Source organism: Colias eurytheme, chromosome 23 (assembly GCF_061535395.1).
Source record: "Colias eurytheme isolate Ceu_HAF_F1 chromosome 23, ilColEury1 Martin Lab GWU primary, whole genome shotgun sequence".
Taxonomy (NCBI): domain Eukaryota; kingdom Metazoa; phylum Arthropoda; class Insecta; order Lepidoptera; family Pieridae; genus Colias; species Colias eurytheme.
The window spans coordinates 7,492,834-7,515,063 of NC_143002.1; the positions used below are offsets into that span (position 1 = coordinate 7,492,834).

The following is a 22,230-nucleotide window of genomic DNA, read 5'->3' on the forward strand; positions in this document are numbered from 1 at the left end:
CTTCCAGGTATATAAAAATTTTTGGTAAAAAGCGAAATTTTTTTTTTCGAAAATTTTCTATGGAAATTTCCATAGTAGGAAGGGTAATTGAATAGCAACGGCAAAAGACGGCGCTGCGGGCTGCTTGCTGCCCGCGCACCGCGCAACCTCGAAGGTCGACAGCCTCCCGGAGTAGAAAATATTTATTAACTTTTGAACTACCGCACGAGCCAAGCGAGCGAAGCGAGCGAATCACGGCAGCGGCTGGCTTCAATATTCAAATAGGTAGCGAGGAGCGAAGCGACGAGCGAGTTAGGTTAACTTTTGAACTACCGCACTAGCCAAGCAAGCGAAGCGAGCAAGTCACGTCAGCGGCCGGCGTAAATATTCAAAGAAGTAGCGAGGAGCGAAGTGACGAGCGAGTTAGATTAACTTTTGAACTACCGCACTAGCCAAGCGAGCGAAGCGAGCAAGTCACGTCAGCGGCCGGCGTAAATATTCAAAGAAGTAGCGAGGAGCGAAGCGACGAGCGAGTTAGGTTACTTTTGAACTACCGCACTAGCCAAGCGAGCGAAGCGAGCAAGTCACGTCAGCGGCCGGCGTAAATATCCAAAGTAGTAGCGAGGAGCGAAGCGACGAGCCAGTTAGGTTAACTTTTGAACTACCGCACTAGCCAAGCGAGCGAAGCGAGCAAGTCACGTCAGTGGCCGGCGTAAATACTCAAAGAAGTAGCGAGGAGCGAAGCGACGAGCGTGTTAAGTAAACTCTTGAACAGAAGCGACTTTAGAGCGATTCCCAGTCAAACAAAAAAACTACGTAGGTTTAAAACTATTAAGACTACATCAAAAAAACCGACTTCAAAAACGGAAAAGTAGGTTCTTATTTTTAGTGCCGAAAGCATACTGAATTTGATTTTAAACGAAGCTACTAATGAAGTTTTCAATACGTAATAATATACACATCTTCACACATTTATTGAGTGAATGAGATGATTTATAAGCGTAGGACTTACACCAAGAGTAGTGTAGTTTTTATATCGAAAATAGCCAATGTTGCGAATAATGTAATTGAATTGCAAGTAGGTAGTTCTTGTATCGAAATAATCGTAGTTCTTGTATCAAAAAATAGCGTAGTTTAATAAGTGCTTAGTGCTTGGCACCGACTTCAAACCTATATTATAGTGAATAACACAACTAAATAATATTATGTAGTAATTAATTATTTTTTACTTTTCCGTTTTTGAAGTCGGTTTTTCTAAAGTAGTTATTTTTATAGTGTAACGATATCTTATTCGATACACCCTTTGACTGTAGTAGTCCTATGGCCTTGCATTTAGATATTTTTAGTGCCGAAAGCATAATGAATTTGATTTTGAACGACGCTACTAAAAAGACTTGAAGTTTTCAATATGTTTTATACATCTTCACACATTTATTGTCTTGAACAGTTTATTATGAAAAGTCACCGCTATTGATAAGACACCTCAAATAAATGAAATTCGGGATCACGTTTCAAAAATTTAACCAATATTTGAATAAGTAATTTATAAGCAGTTTCGACTGATAGACCGGGAGATACTGACACAAAATTTCGAGTCATTTGTAACAAGGATGGCGGTTCTACAGTGGTCTTAGTACGCAATGACAAAAAGAAAAATGATGGTGTGAACGCTGGTACCGGTGTCTTAGTCGCGTGGGCGTTTGTCGAACTCGTCGGAAAAATAGCGAAAGTCAAACGATTTGTAACACAAAAATTTTAGAATTTACCGATAGCCCATAAAAAAGTAGTAGGTGGTAGTGTCATGCCATACTTTTCCGGTGTGACTTACAGCCCGCCATACCGACGCGAATGTGTTGATTTAAATAAAACAATCATTCAACCATTTGTACCAGGCTAACTTTAGCACAGGTAACTATCGTCGTGCAGCCATTTACGAAAATCACCATGCCATACTTTTCGGACGATTCCAAATGGTCGCCATACCGCCGAAAATCTGCAAAAAAATTTTATTTCGCCAAACTTTTTGTACCAGTATTGCATTTGGATTTTTGGAGAGTATTTGATAAAATGTGACCATTATTATATTTGCCATACTTCTAGTAGGGGGAAAAAGTGCTGTTACACTTGAAAACTTAATTTATTATTAATTTATATAAGTGAGGATTTCCAACACTTAGATCTTTGAAATTTTGTATTTATATTTGTTGATCCTCAAACTTACAGGAAAAATAAGTGCCATACTGTTACAAATCGTTTGACTTTCGCTATTTTCCGACGAGTTCGACTAACGCCCACGCGACTAAGCCGCCGGTACCAGCGTTCACGCCATCGTTTTTCTTTTTGTCATTGCGTACTAAGACCCCTGTAGAACCGCCATCCTGTTACAAATGACTCGAAATTTTGTGTCAGTATCTCCCGGTCTAGACTGTAGAATCGCTGTTACCAGATGTAACAAATGGACAGGAAATTCGAATGCATTTTCAAATGACTGAAGATTTCTGCCCTTGGATGAGCCGCGAGCTGCTTGCAGCTCGCGCACCACGCACCCTCGAAGGTGGACAGCCCCCCGGAATAGAAAATATTTGAATAGGAAATTTATAAGCACTTCCTATTGACTGTGGAATCGCTGTTAGCAGATAATAACAAATTGACGGGGAATTTTAATGCATTTTCAAATGACTGAATATTTCTGCCCTGGGATGCTTCCGCACCACGCTCCCTCGAAGGTGGACAGCCTTCCGGAGTGGAAAATACTTGAATGGGGAATTTATAAGCATTACCGACTGACTGTAGATGACTCGCTGTTAGCAGATGTAACAAATGGACAGAAAACTCGAATGCATTTTCAAATGACTGCCCTATTGCTTCAACCCAGGGGCAAAAGGGCTCGCGGGCTGCTTGCAGCCCGCGCACAACGCACCAGCTAGTCTTATATATAAAAATGAATCGCAAAATGTGTTGGTAAGCGCATAACTCGAGAACGGCTGAACCGATTTCGATAATTCTTTTTTTATTATATTCCTTGAAGTACAAGGATGGTTTTTATGTAGAGAAAACGTAAACATGTACCACGGGCGAAGCCGGGGCGGACCGCTAGTCTTATATATAAAAATGAATCGCAAAATGTGTTGGTAAGCGCATAACTCGAGAACGGCTGAACCGATTTCGATAATTCTTTTTTTATTATATTCCTTGAAGTACGAGGATGGTTTTTATGTAGAGAAAACGTAAATATGTACCACGGGCGAAGCCGGGGCGGACCACTAGTCTTCTATATATCTTTGTTTGGATACTAAAATAACATTAAACGGAAGTTAGCTAAAGACAATATCAATAGTGTTACTGTCAGGCTTTCAAAGCCTAGCGTGTCTAGAAACTACAATAGGCTAAAAATATTCGGAGCTAGAAGGCGTAAGGTCAGATATTTCCTAACAAATGACAGGCGTTCGCATTCATTCGCAGCTTTTTTCCGACCCTACGCCCGTGACAAAACGTTTGTTCATGGATGTAGAGATACAGGATGCGTCATAAATGGAAAGTGTTTAGTTTTGAAACGTGCTGTGTTTTTGTAGGTGCATTTGTTGGAGGAGCTTTGAAATATTTTCGACTTGGGAGCTGTTGTGTTTTATTATGGACTGCATTTTCATTAAATTTTATTTAACACTAGCGGTCCGCCCCGGCTTCGCCCGTGGTACATGTTTACGTTTTCTCTACATAAGAACCATCCTCGTACTTCAAGGAATATAATAAAAAAAGAATTATAGAAATCGGTTCAGCCGTTCTCGAGTTATGCGCTTACCAACACATTTTGCGATTCATTTTTATATACATACTAGCGGTCCGCCCCGACTTCGCCCGTGGTACATGTTTACGTTTTCTCTACATAAGAACCATCCTCGTACTTCAAGGAATATAATAAAAAAAGAATTATCGAAATCGGTTCAGCCGTTCTCGAGTTATGCGCTTACCAACACATTTTGCGATTCATTTTTATATATAAGATAAGAAGATTATACTTGAATACATGTATTTATTATTTTCATCATCATCACCTGAGGCTCTACAGCCGTAGGTAATAAATTATTTTAGCCGTTAATTTATCAATGGTGATAGAGAGCTTCAAAGCAAGCACAATTTTAATTTCTTATTAAACGTCGGGTGAGGTGAATAAAGTAAATAAGAAAGCTTTTTATTTCACCAACCTTTATTTTCTTTTCAATTTTTGTTAGTATTAATCGCCTTACATAATTAACCGACTTCAAAAAAAGGAGGAGGTTATCAATTCGGCCGGTATGTTTTTTTTTTTTTTTAATGTATGTACACCGATTACTCCGTGGTTTCTGAACCGATTTACGTGATTCTTTTTTTGTTCGATGCGGGATGGTGTCGAATTGGTCCCATAAAAATTTTATTCGGATAGGCCCTGTAGTTTTTATTTTATGAGCATTTATGTCTTATTTGTAAATGTTGCAAGTGCAAGTTTGAAGTCGGTTGTTTTTAACGCAGTTATTGACTTGTATGTTACAATTAGTGTTGTCCCTGCTTAATTCATTATCGAGTATTTCAAAATTAAATATGAATAGAAAAGATACACGTATCTGATGTAGAATTAATTATAAATAATAATCAATACTTCTAAACCTAGTCGTATCTAGCCGATCTAACGTTCCAGTGACACGCGCGAAAATTCAGTCCATTTTACACAAGAGGCCAACAAAAAGGTCTGAAGGGACATTATGAGAAAATTTCCATCGCTTTACGAGTCGACTTGTTTGCTTCCCTTATGGCTTTAAGTGGACGGAAAGGTTATTTGTTCCGTGATACATTAAGTTCGGTAACGGATACGGTGATTTCTCGAATGTTCCAGAATGTTCTAGAATGTTTTGTGATAGTTCTGTAATTGAATTTGCGCGGCGATTTTTTAGGTTTATCTGTCCGCTGTGTCCGCTGTTTCATCTGTAGCTATGGATATACATCTCTTTATAATATGTTCTGTGGAATATACAGCGCTCAAGGTAGTAAGTATGTATTTCTATAGATGATAGGTCAATCATAAGATCTTAAATTTTTATAGAGCTTATGCTTTAACACAACAAATGCCAAATTTCATAAATTCCTTCGGTACCTTAGACTTTAGTCATAAAACTATGATTATGAATCTATAAGTAGGGGTATATTTCATTTATAAACCGATTATTTAGTATCAGTTATAATTATCCATACTTATATTATAAATGCGAAAGTAACTCTGTCTGTCTGTCTGTTACTTAATCACGCCTAAACTACTGAACCAATTTGCATGAAATTTGGTATGGAGATATTTTGATACCCGAGAAAGGACATAGGCTACCTTTTATTGCGAAATAATAATATGTACCACGGGCGAAGCCGGGGCGGACCTCTAGTATTAAATATAGATACCCCTTGCCCCAAAACGGAACATGCATATTATACATAATATACATATTATAACGTTACAAAATGTGATTAACAATTAATATAGTATCTACCCAAAAACTTTAATTCCCAAATTACATTTCAATTAAATTCGATTCAATTTCACTCCATAGACAACGCCTGCTCATAACATATTAAACAGCTCATAAATAATTTCACATTAAGCTTCATTAATTATTTTTTCAACATAATTCAATACCATTCGCTTTACAGTAACAAAGAAGTTTGAAGACATTTATTTTTAGTTATATTTAAGATGGTTAGATAAAGAGTTCAGTCGTTGTTTCTTTGGAACGGCAAATGGGATGAGTCTTAAGTGTTTTTAGTTGGGATTAATCTGATGAGTTTGTCCGTGCTAAATATTCTTTTTGATACGAAATCCTTTTAAGCTGCGTTGAGCGCATTTAAGAGGGACAATCTTATGGGTTCCCATCACCAACATGCTAATGTTATGCAACTAATTTTAATGCTAAAATTCTGAGATAAAAGGTGTCATTTCTATCAGCAACAAAAATATAACTGCTTACTTTTTATTCATGGTAATTAAATGAAACAGCAATGAATCTACTTCAGCTAATGTTTTTACATTCTACTTTTTAAACCATGACTGTCTAATCACGCAAATACAGATCAGATTACGACGTAATTTTTTACTGAGAAACATTTTTAACTGGACTGTGTCATTATGCTTTTAGCAATTTACTACGCGAATGCAATCGCGGCTTCTAGCTAGTTACTATACATTTTTACATTCTTTTTAATTTTTATGCAATAAAATATATTCTTTTGCATTTGCGTGCACAAAAAACATGGAGTGTTTTATTTATAAATCCACAAAGGTTAGGTTCATGACAAATATAAAATGTGGACTATTTATTCGATAAATTGCATACACATAGTGAGAAACATAAATAATTACAGTTTCTAGCTAATTACTGAACACGGTATTCCAGGCTATTTTAGAATTAATATTTTTAATAGCTGCAAGTGTTCGCGTTTGTTTCTTTTCGTTTTTTTTACGATAAGGCTATGTTTATAGGAGTTATAAGCGGAGCGGATAGAGGTGTAATCTCAAATTTAAAGCTAAACATTTTCAACAAGCAAGCTCAACAACTCAATTTTTTATATCTCTTAGTCTTAGTATTTACTTTATTTGAAACCTTAATCTTTTACCTTAGGCTTTTGGTGTAATATAGCTTTTTATCTATATATAATATAAAAAATGAAACCCATTTTCCTTGGTCACGGCATCACGCGCGAACGGGTGGACCGATTTCGATAATTCTTTTTTTATTATATTCCTTGAAGTACGATGATGGTTCTAATGTAGAGAAAACGTAAATATGTACCACGGGCGAAGCGAGGGCGGACCGCTAGTTTATTATATTAATGTATTCAACAAAACTGTTTTAGTGTCGTTACACTATCGCAAAAAGTAAACATCTAATTTGGTAAAGTATGTCGTTTAATAAATAACTTAATATAATCGTTTTGATTTAAATAATGGGTTATAATATTATGCAATCAATTACCATATATTCATTATAGCATTTTGTTTCCATAAAATTATTAATAAACTAATATTAAAACATTTACAATACAGTTGATAGATTTGCTACGATCATTTATAATCATATAATTAGTGAATTTCAACAAAGTAAATATATATTTTGTTTATGCAGAATCAACATAACATTGTTAATAATTCCTACATAGATAGAGCTATTCTTCTTCAGTTGTTTTTCTTCTATAAGAAAGAAAGAAAGAAAGAAAGAAACATTTATTTATCAGAGACAGCACAACACACACATACATAGACATAAAACATAAAACCGTACAAGTAAAATAAGAAAACATCGCAATAAGAAATAGTTACAATAAAAGAAGCAAATACTTAATTTAATAACATGAAAAACACGTACAAAAAAATAGAATGATAACTACATTTATTAAGGTGTGTCATACGACCCTGACAAAAAGGAGGCAGCTCAGCATATGCTGCAACGTCCAGGAACATTGGCAGCGCTGTTTTTCAGTGCCCCCTTTATAATAAAGGCTTCGAGTTGGGACGAAAGGTGTTACTTATGACTACATATTATATACATAAATAAAACTTCCATATGTTATTGTATAACGTGAAAATGAAGCTTTTTATATAATATCTCAGTACACTTTATGAAAGAATGAAATGAATGATTATAAGAAAAAATGCGCCATCTTTATATATTTCCGCTTCGCTTATCACTAAAGTGCTATGCTGTTTCGCACAAGCAGTAAATAAATAACAAATATTTTCTCGCATGCCTTTATATGCATTAGCCTAGTTTACAATTTGTTTTTTTTTATACCTACATTTTTATATTAGGAAAAATATTATAGTGAAGCAATTAACGTTTTTGGAGTGAAACATCTTTAGGCGCATCGAGAATAAAATTTCAAGGTCGCGTCATGGCAATACCGTCACGTCATAGATTAAGGCGACGATTTTGGTATCTTTGAATCTTGTAAAGCATAGAATTCACTTTTCCTTTACTTCAAGTTTTTATTTTATTTTAAGGGTAATAGAAATAAAAATCATATCAGAGATTAAGTTTTTAAGTTATTAAGTACTTAGTTATTTACGACACAAGTGATAAAACTTTGGGACGTAAACTTTCAATGGATATAAGTTTGAACTATTATAAACTTAGTTTACTTAGCAATTACTTACCCTTAACAACTAGTAAATTTTAGCCATTAATTTTAAAAGGTCTGTTGAGAGATTTATTTTAAAACTTATGGAGGATTGTTTTTATAAATGTTTAGATATTATATACGATAACAAGATACATTTTTTCTTTAATTAACCTTTATTTGTTAAATTTATAAGTAATATCTCATATTCTTGGATGAACCAAACAACTTCTTTTGCCCTATTTGAGGAAGCTACACTCCTATTGGTCGAAGCATTGTATTATTACAATTTTTTTTTATTAGGACTAGTAGTTTCTGAGATAAGCGCGTTCAAATAAACAAACTCTTTTGCTTTAGTATCTAGATGACAGAACGTCATACAAGCAGCTTTCTCATAAACTATTTCTGCCAGCAAACTAGTAAAAAAACGTTTTATATTTCCTGCAGAACCTCTATTTCCAATCATATAATAGCAAGTTGAATTATAATTGTTTATAAACATATATTTGTTTATTTTTGTTATAATTTATAACAATTGTACTCACATTCATCGGTTTCACGAGCAAATAGTTTATCGTATTGCAATATAATTTTATTTATATATATTTGTGCGTAAAAATGAACTGTGTAATAATATTGGAATGGTAATAAAGTGTACATATTATAATATATATTTTAAGATGTGTGTGAATGACATAAAAATAGTTTTTTTTTAAATATGTAAGTCATAATATAATGTTAACTTTTATTTAAGATAAATATAATAATACATATATGTATATATAAATAAAGAATTTAACATAGTCTCCCTAACATCGAAATAAAACAATTTTTAATATATATTTTCGACCACATCATTATCGAGCAATCTATACATATAATAAAATCGTAGGAAAGTCAAAACTGTACATTGAATATTTTTTTAAAAGAATACTTGGGCCGTAATCTATAATCGATATAGAAGCCAAAAACATAGTTTTTAGAATTTTTGTCTGTTTGTCTGTTTGTCTGTTTGTCTGTTTGTCTGTATGTTTGTCCAGGCAAATCTCGAAAAGTACTGCATAGATTGACTTCAAATTTTGCATGAATATTACTAACAGGTCGGGTGAGGCTTTTTTAAACATATTATCATGCTATCACCTCCGGGGGAGGAGCTGTGAACCTTTATTTTTTTTACGTATTCCGTGTACTACGACAGCGTACAATCTAAAGACTCATGTTTAAATGTTGTTTTTGAGTAAGCCACGCTATTATCTAGCTTTACACTATAAAAACTACGTCATTTATGTAATTTTGGCAGAGAAACAGTTAAATTAATCTTAGCAGTATAAAGACAAATTTGAAACAGCGCCATCTATGAAGTGTTAGAAAAATCAAACACACGTTAACTATTGGAAATTAATAAATAATCAAATGACGCATATATAAATGTTGTTTGACAATATCTAGATTGACACTATAAAAATTATGCCATTTAAGTAACTTGGGAAGAGAAACATAGTTTAAAGAATGTGAGTTGTATAATGTTAATTTTGTAACAGCGCCATCTATGAGATTTCGTAAAAATCAAATCAATTTAGATGTTAACACTACTGAATACACAGTTGGAAATTAATAATTTAAATATAATTATGTTATTTATTTAACTCTTTAGCCCATATCTTCCCTTCCCTATAAGGTATATTTCGTGTAAATAATAAATATACTACATTTTTTTAAAGTGAGGGTAGATGTTTATTATTTTAAGTAAAACTAGACACCATTATCTACAGTTAATCTAATATTGATTGCGTTCATTAGTTACAATTTTAAAAATCTTCGTATTTTATAAATTTACTAGCTTACCGCCCGCAGGTTCGTCCGCTTTGTCTAAAACCTAATAAATTATATACTAAAACCTTCCTCTTGAATCAGTCTATCTATTAAAAAAACCGCATCAAAATCCGTTGCGAAGTTTTAAAGATTTAATCATACAAAGGGACATAGGGACAGAGAAAGCGACTTTTTTTATACTATGTGATATTTATAAAGCAATTGAATGCCATAAAACCAAAAATATCAAATGCAATCTTCGTGTTTTGTGAATTTTCACCATCATGCGTTCCCACAAAAAGTAAGTTGTTACTTATAGGTATTTATTTTTTATAATGATAGCAATTCATGTTTTTTGTTGGTAGATATTAAATTACACTTTTAGAATGAAATAATAAAATGATGAATTCTTTTATTATTTTGAGGTGCATTGGGAACATTAGTTTTTGATAAAATTTTATTTGTAAGTAGCTTTTTTATAGATTTACAGTTAACTTTCGATTTTGTTATTTACAGATTCAATGCTCATAAAATTATATCGCCTTTGGAAGACGATTTCTGCTGATTTTTTACAACACCACTTGAAAATTGATGATTTGATGGTAAAGATAGTAGCAGCGAGGATTAAGTGGAAATTAGTAATCATCCGCTTCGTCAATTTTTGACTGAAGTTAATGTCCAACGTCCAATGGTTCAATCATTGGAAGTATCTCGGGAAATTTTGGAGGATATTTTTCAGGAAGGAGAGGAGGGGCAGCCAACCACATATCAAACGACTACGTTTTAGTACCGAAAAAAATGTTATTCCAAATGAAACGTAAATTTTGCACTCACAACTGTACAAGTAATGTTTTTATTTTGACTTTGCGGTTATCTGATTATAATATTTATCGTTATGGCTATCGAGGTACCGACCGTACTGGGATCAGAGTACATGATACAGTTCATCATCCAGGATTGCTAAGAGCATTTTAACACTGAAAAAGATGTTTTCTTTGAATCGTAGTTGCTTCATTTATTTATTTTTAATCATTTTACATAATATGTTTTATATTTTATAAATATAATATCATTTTCATTATTTAAGTAGATAAAATAAATTATGTAACGGTTTTATAAGAAAACACAGTATATTTATTAGGCGATGGTGATTTCTTCCAGGCAAAAGATATTCATCAGCTCAATAAAATTGAATAGTATGTTGTTAGTTATTCTTTAGATTCACAATTATTGTAATGAGCATTTCCGCAAGCAAGTTGTATCGTAGTTAGATATATCATAGTTTTGACATATTAAAGTTCCAACAAAACCCTCAAATTTTTGAGCAGGGTTGAGCAAAATAATTTGAAAAATGTGCCGTGTTAAGTATTATAGAAAAGGTTAGTTCGTTGGTAATTATTATTTCTTCTTCATTTACATGTTGTTAGTAAAAATAAACTTTGACTAACAGTCAAAGTATATTTTAACTAATACATACTACTTAATATCTATTATACCTACTTATGTTCAGTATTTATCTGTATTATTCATCATCATCAGCCCATATACGTTCCCACTGCTGGGACACGGGCCTCCTATGAGGGTACAGGCCATAATCCACCACGCTGGCCAAGTGCGTGTTGGCGGGTGACACATGTCATCGAACTTTTTAATTCTTCGACATGTCGGTCTCACCACTGAGCCACCACTGTTTATCTGTATTATTATTGCTTGGTAATTAATATATTTTCATGTCGTATACCTAATTATAAACATAAGTTTGATGTGTAATTAGCTGGATTTATTTTTACACACTCACAGACTTATATTTTATGTTAAAAGAGTGTTAATAGTGTAAATCATGATATTTTTTCACAATTAATAATAATCCTTTTTTCTAATGGTGTTGGCATTAAATTAAACCGCGCTGTCGTTTCGTTCACAAAAAGTGATGTTATGAGGAGCATATTCGGTCCTCATATCATAAAAAATCTGTGTGAAAACAATAAACACGTGTGAGGCCCTCACGGCAGATCGGGGCGGTCTGACGCGAAGTGGGGACAGCGTTGTCACTGTATCGCTCTTGCCACGCTGTTCAACAGACTTATTCGATAGTTCAGTTTTGTGTTAAGACCGCTGTGACAACCAACCCGTGAGACAACCAAACCCGGTCTCCCCTACTATCCCGTGAGACCGAAACCTTCAATGAGAGGGTATGACGTCTCACTACAGCTGATCGCAAACGGCATATTGTACTATCCCGTGAGACCGAAACCCTCACTGAGAGGGAATTACGTCTCACTACTGATCACGACAGTCATATTTTATCTCGAGAATCTGAAACTTTACTCAATATGAAGACCGTTTGACAAATGATAGGGTGCATCATAATATTATTCGATCTCTTGAAGATGAACATGAGTATAAGCAATGACTAGAGTAGGGACGCGAATATTACAATTATATGAGACAAGAACGATTAATAAGTTTGTTTAATGAAAGATTAAGAATTGAAACTATTCGGTCTCTGGAAACGGACGAATAGCGAGAGGGCCGTCTTACTGCAGACAGATTTCGTCATAGTCTTAATGACTTGAGGTAAACAATCTACGAATTCGGTGGTGTGGTCTGACAAATATAAAAGTGGGTTTGCTTATAACCTCACAATTGATTACAGATCATCTTCTGTAAAGGCGTAGTATGTTCTTTTTGTAATGCTTTAAAGTGTAGTAAGGAGTCGGCTTTCATTTGAAGATACACCGGAACCTTTGAAATCACTACTTTTAGTGGAACATACTGGTGCATACATTTGGTGCTCAATAATTATCAGAAGGTCCGTTCATACTTACTTTTAAGATACAAGGTCAAGTTTACCATTTGATAGGATCCCTTTTGCCTGTAGGCCAACCTAAGTTTGTTTAAATATATTTTGTATTCGACTACAACGAATAGTGGAATACAAGAAATCAATATTTCTCAAATTTAAAACTGAACTCATTTCACAATTTTAGAACAGGTTAATTCGTATGTATGCAGTTTTAAATCGACATTAGAAGCTTTTCCTCAAGATGGTGATATCGGCACTCAGGAACTCCCTGGACGTGTTATAACGCCCAGGCCACAGTATTACAAATTTTTCCTAAAATAGAGCAACGAATGTATTTTCGCATAGCAACGGAGGGGAACTCGCGGGGGGTCAAGTGACGCGTCACGCGAGCCACTTACCACAAACATGCTTAGTTTGTGGTACCGAGCGCGAAAGAAAGTCATCGTGTTTTTAGTAAAGTTACTATGTTAACTAACGTAATTTAATACTTAAGTACATATTCTACATATAATGGTGTGCTCAAACTGTTAATCTACATTTAATTTAGATTATTATATTTTGATACTAAGTAATGTAGAATTTAAATCACATTCATTCATGTTTTCTTCAGATTTTAAGATTTTCTTATCAGAGTGTTCAATTTTAATGTAAGTAGTTAAATTTTATAAGAGACAATAATTAAGAACATTCAAAAATAAAGTGTCACGTATTTTTTTTAAACGACGAATGACGAAAAACGACCTAATCGCGGACGAAGTCGCGGGCAACAGCTAGTATTTGATAAAATGTAAATATCGTTTATAATTCAAAAGCTATTTATTTTCATTGTATTCTTTGAAACGAAAAGCTCATTAGACATAATTGAATCATATAAATTTCTTGCAAAAAATACTCGTAACGAAACCTAAAAAAAAAAAATATAAAGTTGAAAAAATAAAACATTGTAAAGAATAACTTTTTACATTTTTATTCCAGTACAAATGAAGAAATGTGACGCAAAACAGGGGAGCGTAAACGGATTTCGGCCATTGTAATTTCCTCTCGAAATATAAACGGGGATTCCGACGAAAAACTTCTGTTCGCAGCCTTATATAACGATATAAAAGTAAATTAAATGACATAAAATGTTATTGCTACTGCTGCTACTCGCGGCCGTGGCGAGGAACGATGCTAGAAACGAGCAAACGATTTGCGACGGTCTAATCTTCCATGATGTGTACCATGATCAACATATTCTATTGAAGAACTTGGGAAGACCCAACAACCTGGTCATGCACAGGTTTACTGGCACTCTGTTCTTCAGTCAAACCATACAGAGGGGCACGGATGTCGACTTCGTCATCATGGCCTGCCAGATCTACGAAAAGAACGCACCGTGTCAAGAAATCATGGGAGTAGCTGGAGGTTACGCAATAGCCTACGACGAAGGTAACGACGACATATATTTCGGCGGGCACAACGGTATATTCAAGTACAACTTCCTTAAGAAATCTGCAGAATTCTTTGCCGAAGAGGGCAAATCAATCTGGGGATTGTTCATCCAGAAAAACTTCTATTACATAGAATATCCGACGCAGAAACTGTACGTTTACCAGAATGAGAGATTCATGCAAGTCGCAGAAGCAATGAACATTGAAATTGACAATTTCTTTATATCGAAAAAGGGTGAAGTGTATCTATCTAACAAAACAGCATTGTACAAAGTTGAGAAAATGAGTAAATATATTGTGATGATCGATGATGAAGTTGCTGTTAGACAAATAATAGATGATAGTTACGGTGATGTGTATTTCTGTGGTGCAGATGGAGTATACCTTGAAGATAAGCCTTATAATAGAATTAAAAAGATAGCTGATATTAACAAGGCTTTTGGAATGACATTCGATGAAAAGGATAATGTAATCTACTCAGATGAACGTGCAATATATGCCTTACGCCCCAGTAATAAGAGTGAAATTTGCTTTGTTCATTCTGATGAAGAGTACAGAGATGCGTTGGATCTATTACGTGGTTATATCGTTGACTAGGTTTGTTAGTGTTCAACATTGTCATCCAAATGTGATATTGGTATTGCATTTTCCTCAATATTCTGATACGTGGTATGTTGTTGATCAGATTTTTAATCACCTGTTAAAATATTTTTTGACGTGACAACGTCTTATAATTCGATAGAGCCGGCTGCACGCACGAAAAAATGACTCATGCGGCGTTACCTCGCTCTGAGGCGTTCCATGTAAGGCTTGAAGTGCAAGCGAGAGCGCGGAACGAGCGACAAAGAAGCACAATCGGACGTTGTCACGTTCAACTATCGTCAGTAAACCGACTTTACAGACAACTATTTTTTTTAACAAACGGAATTCTTTCTACTTGTGAATGATATTAGTTGTTAAGTGTTATTGTAGTTTTGAGTCAGAGTTTTGCATGCTTAATATTGTCTATTAATAAAGTGGTTCTTGTGCTTTATTTACTACGATAACATTTGTACCCATCACATATTCAAATTGTCTAATCATTTCAAAATACTTCACACATAATCAACTAAATCAACAAGCATCAATTGAACGATTATGACGTCATAAATCCATTCCATTATCAAAATACCACGTCTGATTGTTATGTTACCAGATCAAAATATTTATTAACAGTTAACACAATGTATTATTTCATCGACAAACGACGTTAATTGTCTCACTGCAACTGAACGCTTCCGAACTGAATCATGTGTTTGTAATTTATAAATTTTAAATTGCTATTATTTTAATTAAACATCGGCAATTGGTAAATGACGCAGGTAAGTAATTTCACGGTGTTGCCCTCTGTTAATGGTTTAATTTATGTATTGCTTTTGTTAAAGCTCTGATTTTATGTGCACTGCATATGGTTTTTAAGTCAATGGAAAATTATATGTGATTGAGATTAAAATCTACTAAATGCAATTAAAAAACCCGTTAGACATCTTATGCTTGTACTTCTTATCTGTTCTTTTTGTCGCAAAAATAATAATTTATTAATTGAAACAAGGCTGCTATTAGTAATTTCAGTTAATATAAAAGTTTGCTAAAAATGCAACTAAACTAACGATTACCAACTATTCAATTAATATTGTAACTGTATGTTAATTTAAATACTCTTATTCGAGTCTTTTATATTTTAAGCGTCCATTTTTTAGAACCATTGTAACACTTTCTCTTTACCTATTGTTTATATTACAACTTTTACATTTGTTTACAGTAATGCCGCCGATATTCTATACAATCCTGCTATTTCTACCACTATCAACGAGTCTCCCAAACAAGGAGTGTAATCGTATCAAAATCGGTGACAAATGGTACTCTAAAGAAATTCTCTGGAGTCACATTGGAACCCCGTACCACCTTCACGTACACAAACACACAAACACTCTGATCTTCCCTTTTATTGTTCTGGAAACATATGCCGATGTTGATTTCCAACTTGCTTATTATGATCTAGACACAAAAGATTATTCTGTTATCGCTGGTATAGTTGATGGATGTTCTGTGGCTGTAGATCAAAAGAACGATGAAATATACTTAGGGGGGAGTGACGGTATCTACAAGTTCAATATGGTTACGAAAATTGCCGATTTTTACAAAGAAAAAGGCGTAAATATATGGGGACTGTTTCACAGAAGGAACCTTTTTTATATAAGCTATCCAGATCAAAAGTTATACATGGAAATTGATGATAAATTCGCAAAAGTAAGAGAGTTTGAAAACACAGAGATAGATTACTTCCATATAAGTAGTAACAATGATATTATTTTCGCTAACAAAAGTGGATTATACAATTATAATAATGACAATAAATCTATACACGCAATTACTGAATATATAACTGTGAAGCAAATAACTGAAGATATTGATGGCAATGTATATATATCATGTACTACAGGCTTGTATATGTATAAAAGAGATACTAAAGAATTGGTGAGAGTGTTGGAAATGAAGAATTTACACGGAATAGCTTTTGATAGAGATAATAAATTCATACTATCAGATAAGAAACGTATTTTTAAACTTATTGAAAGTAATATAGGTTGCATAGCTGAAGACGCATGGTAAATATGTTAAATTAAATAATAAATTTTATATTGTGTTTGGCTTTTTATTTTTATTAATGAAACCTCTTGTTACTTAGATATTTCGATTGTTATTATCATCTTTTGCATGAATACTATCATTACATATTATGTTTTAAGTTCTATAATCTATAAATTAAAAAATCCCCATTCTAATACTGTTTATCTAACTTCTTAATGTTAGACTTCCCTAACTACCTACACATCTTTTTTCAAGAACCCTCAATAAAGAATACAGTTTAAATAAAAATTATTTGCAGAGAAATATTCCAAATTTAAAAACCTGAATCGGAAAGTGTTGATCCCTGAATATGTATGATACTATAGAAATGAATCGGTAAAATAAAACCGAAAATCGTTGTTAATTTACCTTTCAATTATACGCAGCTTGTTACGTGGATACAATTTTAAAAACATCACTTTTTTACCGATTCGCAAAAAGAGATTTCCAATAAAATGAAACGTAAACGTAAACATTGTTAAATTTGATATATTTCTTTGTTTTGTTACCGATTTTAATTGATCGTTGCTATTTTTCGGGAATTATGCTTACAGTTGTTTTTTACCATTACGGTTCTTAAATTTTATTAATAACTAGCTGTGCCCTGCGGTGTTACCCGCAGTGCTCCGCTCCCGTTGGTCATAGAGCGTATACGCACTATGCGGGTAGCCGCATTGCGGGTAGCCGTCCGGCTGACCGCAAACACAATTATGTACGGAATATTCATTTCTATGCGCACTGTGCGGTCTGCGGTAGCCGCATCGCAGTGCGCATAGAAATGAATATTACGTACATAATTGTGCTTGCGGTCAGCCGGACGGCTACCCGCAATGCGGCTACCCGCATAGTGCGTATACGCTCTTAGGGTGATGATATATAGCCTATAGCTTTCCTCGATAAATAGGCTATATAACATCGAAAAAAAAATTCAAATTGGACCAGTATTTCCTGAGATTAGCGCGTTCAAACAAACAAACTCTTCAGCTTTATAATATAAGTATAGATTATTTACATATTTCTGAAGCATTCGTATTTTTGATGTAATTAATTGAGGGGTTATGGATTTTTATGGAACGGTAACGAAGCTTTTTTAATATGCTTTGTTTTCATTACAATGTTTTTTGTCGGTTTATACCTTAATATCGATACTTTCTTTGAAACTGTCGTGTTTATGATAATATGATAGATTATTCTTTAGTTTCCTAGATTATTATTCTGTTCCATATTTTCTCTTTTTGAACTTTCGTAACAAGCGATAACACAGCCTATATAATGTACTTCCGTATGTATGTATTATTATGAATTATAGACCAACAGATAAACATATTTTTGTATATGCTTATGATTTATGTGAACACTTAGTTCCTAGAAAAACAACGGCTATCTAACAAAATATTTCCGCCCGAAGTTCTTTTCTTTAGATTTTATTATTTTCCGCGTTACTTTCTGAACTATTTTTTTCAAACTCCTGTCAGGTTAAATCTCAACACGCCTCAGGTTATTGGCTATTAAACAAACTGGACAATGAAAATCAATAAATTGTCTCGGACACTTTTTAGATATTGAATAAATCTTTAATTTAAGATATTATAACACATTGTTACTAATTTAGTTTTTTTTAAACGAGCTCCTAAAGTTTTACAGAAACAAGTCAAGATCACTCTAAAATCGATACGGCCTCTTAATTGTTTTTAGCAATACATTGCCATTAAAACATTTACTGGTATGAAATATCATCAGTATAGGTTATATAGGTTATAGGTTATAGGTTATTAGGTTATTAGGTTATATATTATAAAGGCGAAAGTTTGTAAGGATGTATGGATGTATGGAATATGGATGTATGGATGTTTGTTACTCTTTCATGTAAAAACTACTGAACCGATTACAATGAAATTTAGCACACATATAGAGGGTAACTTGGATTAACACATAGGATAGTTTTTATCCCGGAAATCCCACGGGAACGGGAACTATGCGGGTTTTCCTTTGCAAACGCGAGCGAAGCCGCGGGCGGAAATCTAGTAGGTTATATCTATTCATAGTCCGAACGCTGAATATTTCGTCCCCGTTCAGCTAAAAGCCACGTTAATGGTAATTCATATTTCACAAACAGTGTTTTTGCTGTGTCTGCTGTTATAAGGGTAGGGTTATACGGTGTGTATAGCGATTTTAGGTATTATTGTAGGTATTATGTTAGATATGTTGGATAAATTTTCTTACCTAATACTTAGTAGTTTAACATTTTTCTTTATAAATAAAAATAAAGCATTTATTCAATGGTTTACGAAGCACATAATAGAAATAAACTTCTGTCGAGAAAAAGAGGTATCTTATTCTATAAAATTTATCCTAGAATAGAATTTTATGAAGAAAATAAAACCTGGTGCGGTCTATGTAGAATGGAATCATCAAGGGACATCATTTTAAGTTTAATGGATATTTTTTTTAAACTTCTTCAAAATCCAAACATTACATTTAAAAGTAAGCTCTTTGTAATAAATCTATAAATATAAGAGCATTTAGTTATTGTACAAAATAAGCTCAAATTCTGATTATTATGTATTTATCATAATTATTACCATTGTGAACTAAATTAATTGCTATATATATTACTAGCAATGCCCTGCGGTTTCACCCGCATAGATAGCGATATCGTTACAGTGAAAAGTCTACTATAGGTCGGACTATAGGTTTAATTTTTAATCACATGAAAATCACCTTTACCCCGTCCCGCACTACGGCCTTCTTTTTTTTTTAGTGGGGAAATCTTTCATAGATACCCACGGCCTCTGGGTTATGTCGGATTCCTACCGACCAAAACCCCACTGTGTTCCGTCAAGACGCATATTGGTAGAATTCCTCCGTGACCCCCGCACTACGGCCTGCTCGAACAGTATACCTACTATTTTCTGTAGATTGACACTTTTAAAAATTCGTTATATCTTTTGAATGGAATATCCAATTCTTTTCATTTAAAAAGTATTTTGCTGGTATTGAAACAGTCTATAATAAAACATCATTTAATGAGATAAGGATTAATATATGTGTATGGATAACATGGTTTGATTACTGTCGGCACTTCTATTTACTTTGAAAACGTAAAAAAGTTGTTGTAGTAACATAACTACTGAAGATGGACATATGGTATCGCGGACTTTCTTGTAGATATTGATCCATTCTATAATACCGTAGAACATTTTTTTGTTCTATCTTCAATAGATTCCGCAGCGCACGCGATGACAGAAGTTTTATTGAGGAATTTTTTACACCTTGGGTTACATTATTGCATTTTTGGGTAAGGATCTCTAATTTTTTTGAAAATGCAATATAGCCTATGTTGCTCAGTAAAGATGCAGCTTTCTAATGGTGAAAGAATTTTTGAAATCGGTCCAGTAGTTTATGCGTGAAAACCATACATACATACATACATACATACTTACAAACTTTTCCTCTTTATAATATTAGTATATATTATAATAAGTAATTTTATAAAAACGCTCTCGCTCCGCTCATCACCATTTTACCAAATTCAAACGGATGTTTTAACTATTCGCTGTTGAAATTCAGGTATTCAGCATAATATTCTTAATAAATTCAGTTATAATGTTAAAGCGACACTGTTTCGCAAACATATAACATATAATGAAAGCTTATGATGGTATAGTAGTACTTAGGAACTTTAATGAGCATATTGTGTTTTGTTTACAATGATAGACGAATGTAGGTATTATATTTTATGTCTCTGTCACACTTTTAAGGTTAAACCAAGGCATCGATGAAATTTTTGGAATGAAAATCTCGTGAAAAATTTGGTTAGGTACTTTTTAAAAATTTGAACCGTACAGAGAATAAGGCATGACAGTTTTTGTTTGCTATTTGGATTGTATTATTTATTTTTTATATTTACATTATTACAATTTACAATTAATTGTCAATAATTAATGCAACAATACAACAACAATATTTGCCGAATGTCGGAGGAGTTGTGGGCGAAAATTACCACTTTGTGGATCCCCAACAAGGACAAAAGGCTGCGTGGCAGGCCCAGGACAAGATGGCGGGACGAGCTTGATTTTTTTAGCGGATTGGAGCAAAATTGCTCAAAATAGGGAGAAATGGATTGAGGGAAGAGAGGCCTTTGCTCAGCAGTGGGACAGCCATGGCTCATAATAAATAATAAATAAAATAATTAATTGCAGTTTTTTTTGTCAGTTGTATTATTTGCGAATAAAACCCCGAAAATCGTACGTATTCTTCCCGGTTGCCGGCCTGGTTAATGTCTTCATCTCATACGTACTCGGATCATTAAGTAAATAGTTTTCACAGGAATCGCTTTGATACATGTAACGTTGTTTCCTTGTTTACGTATCTACGGATGTAAGTCTCATTGCGATACGTGTATTGTGCAGGAAAGTCGTTAAAATAAAAATGTGGGGGCAATTCTACTAATAATAAGTCATTTACCTGGAATATAACAATGAAATATCACAGAATACATAATAGTAGCTAAACGCGTAATATCTAAAACTAGCTGCTCCGCGCGGTTTCACCCCCGTGGCTCCACTCCTGTTGCCCGTAGCGTGATGAAATATAGCCTATAACCTTCCTCGATAAATGGGCTATCTAACACCGAAAGAATTTTTCAAATCGGACCAGTAGTTCCCGAGATTAGTGCGTTCAAACAAACAAACAAACAAACTCTTCAGCTTTATAATATTAGTATAGATTCTCGTGTCACTATGTTAGTCTGCATACTCCTCCGAAACGGGTGGACCGATTCTCATGAAATTTTCTGTGCATATCGGGTAAGTCTGAGAATCGGCCAACATCTATTTTTCATATGTACCACGGGCGAAGCCGGGGCGGGCCGCTAGTCTATAATATAAAAATGAATCGCAAAATGTGTTGGTAAGCGCATAACTCGAGAACGGCTGAACCGATTTCGATAATTTTCTTTTTTTATTATATTCCTTGAAGTCCGAGGATGGTTTTTATGTAGAGAAAACGTAAATATGTTCCACGGGCGAAGCCGGGGCGGACCGCTAGTTGTAAATAAATACGAAGAAACTGTATCATGAACTACATAAGCGAATCATTTGGTTTTGAAATATTTCTTATTTATACATTGATTGACCTCTGGCTTGGAAAGCAGGGCCACTACCAACCTAGCCAACTGGTCGGTCAATATGCACACAAAATTTCATTAGAATCGGTCAACCGTTTCGGAAATCGGAGGTTCTTAAAACACCGCGACACGACAATTTATATATTATTATTTTTCGATCTTCCAATTGAAGAAAATTTTTGAACAATAGCTAGTAACAAGCTTCCTACAATCCACTAAAGCTTAGGCTGCATTTCTAGAGGTTTAGGTTTACAATTGTAGGCATTTGTAAGATA

At 34.0% G+C, this 22,230-nt stretch overlaps 2 protein-coding genes across 2 annotated transcripts in view; one reads left to right on the top strand and one right to left on the bottom strand.

Moving 5' to 3' along the window:
- The window catches only part of Octalpha2R (alpha2-adrenergic-like octopamine receptor), a 359,405-nt gene that overhangs the window by 28,922 nt on the left and 308,253 nt on the right, over positions 1-22,230 (bottom strand). The window lies entirely within an intron of this gene.
- On the top strand, positions 13,852-14,754 carry LOC149898401 (ommochrome-binding protein-like). The gene has a single exon (XM_090115515.1). The coding sequence runs from the start codon at positions 13,852-13,854 to the stop codon at positions 14,752-14,754; it is 903 nt and encodes a 300-aa protein (XP_089971641.1).

What these genes read in the sequence shown, in the direction of transcription:
- LOC149898401 (XM_090115515.1), top strand. Translation starts at nt 13,852, where the DNA reads ATGTTATTGCTACTGCTGCTACTCGCGGCCGTGGCGAGGAACGATGCT.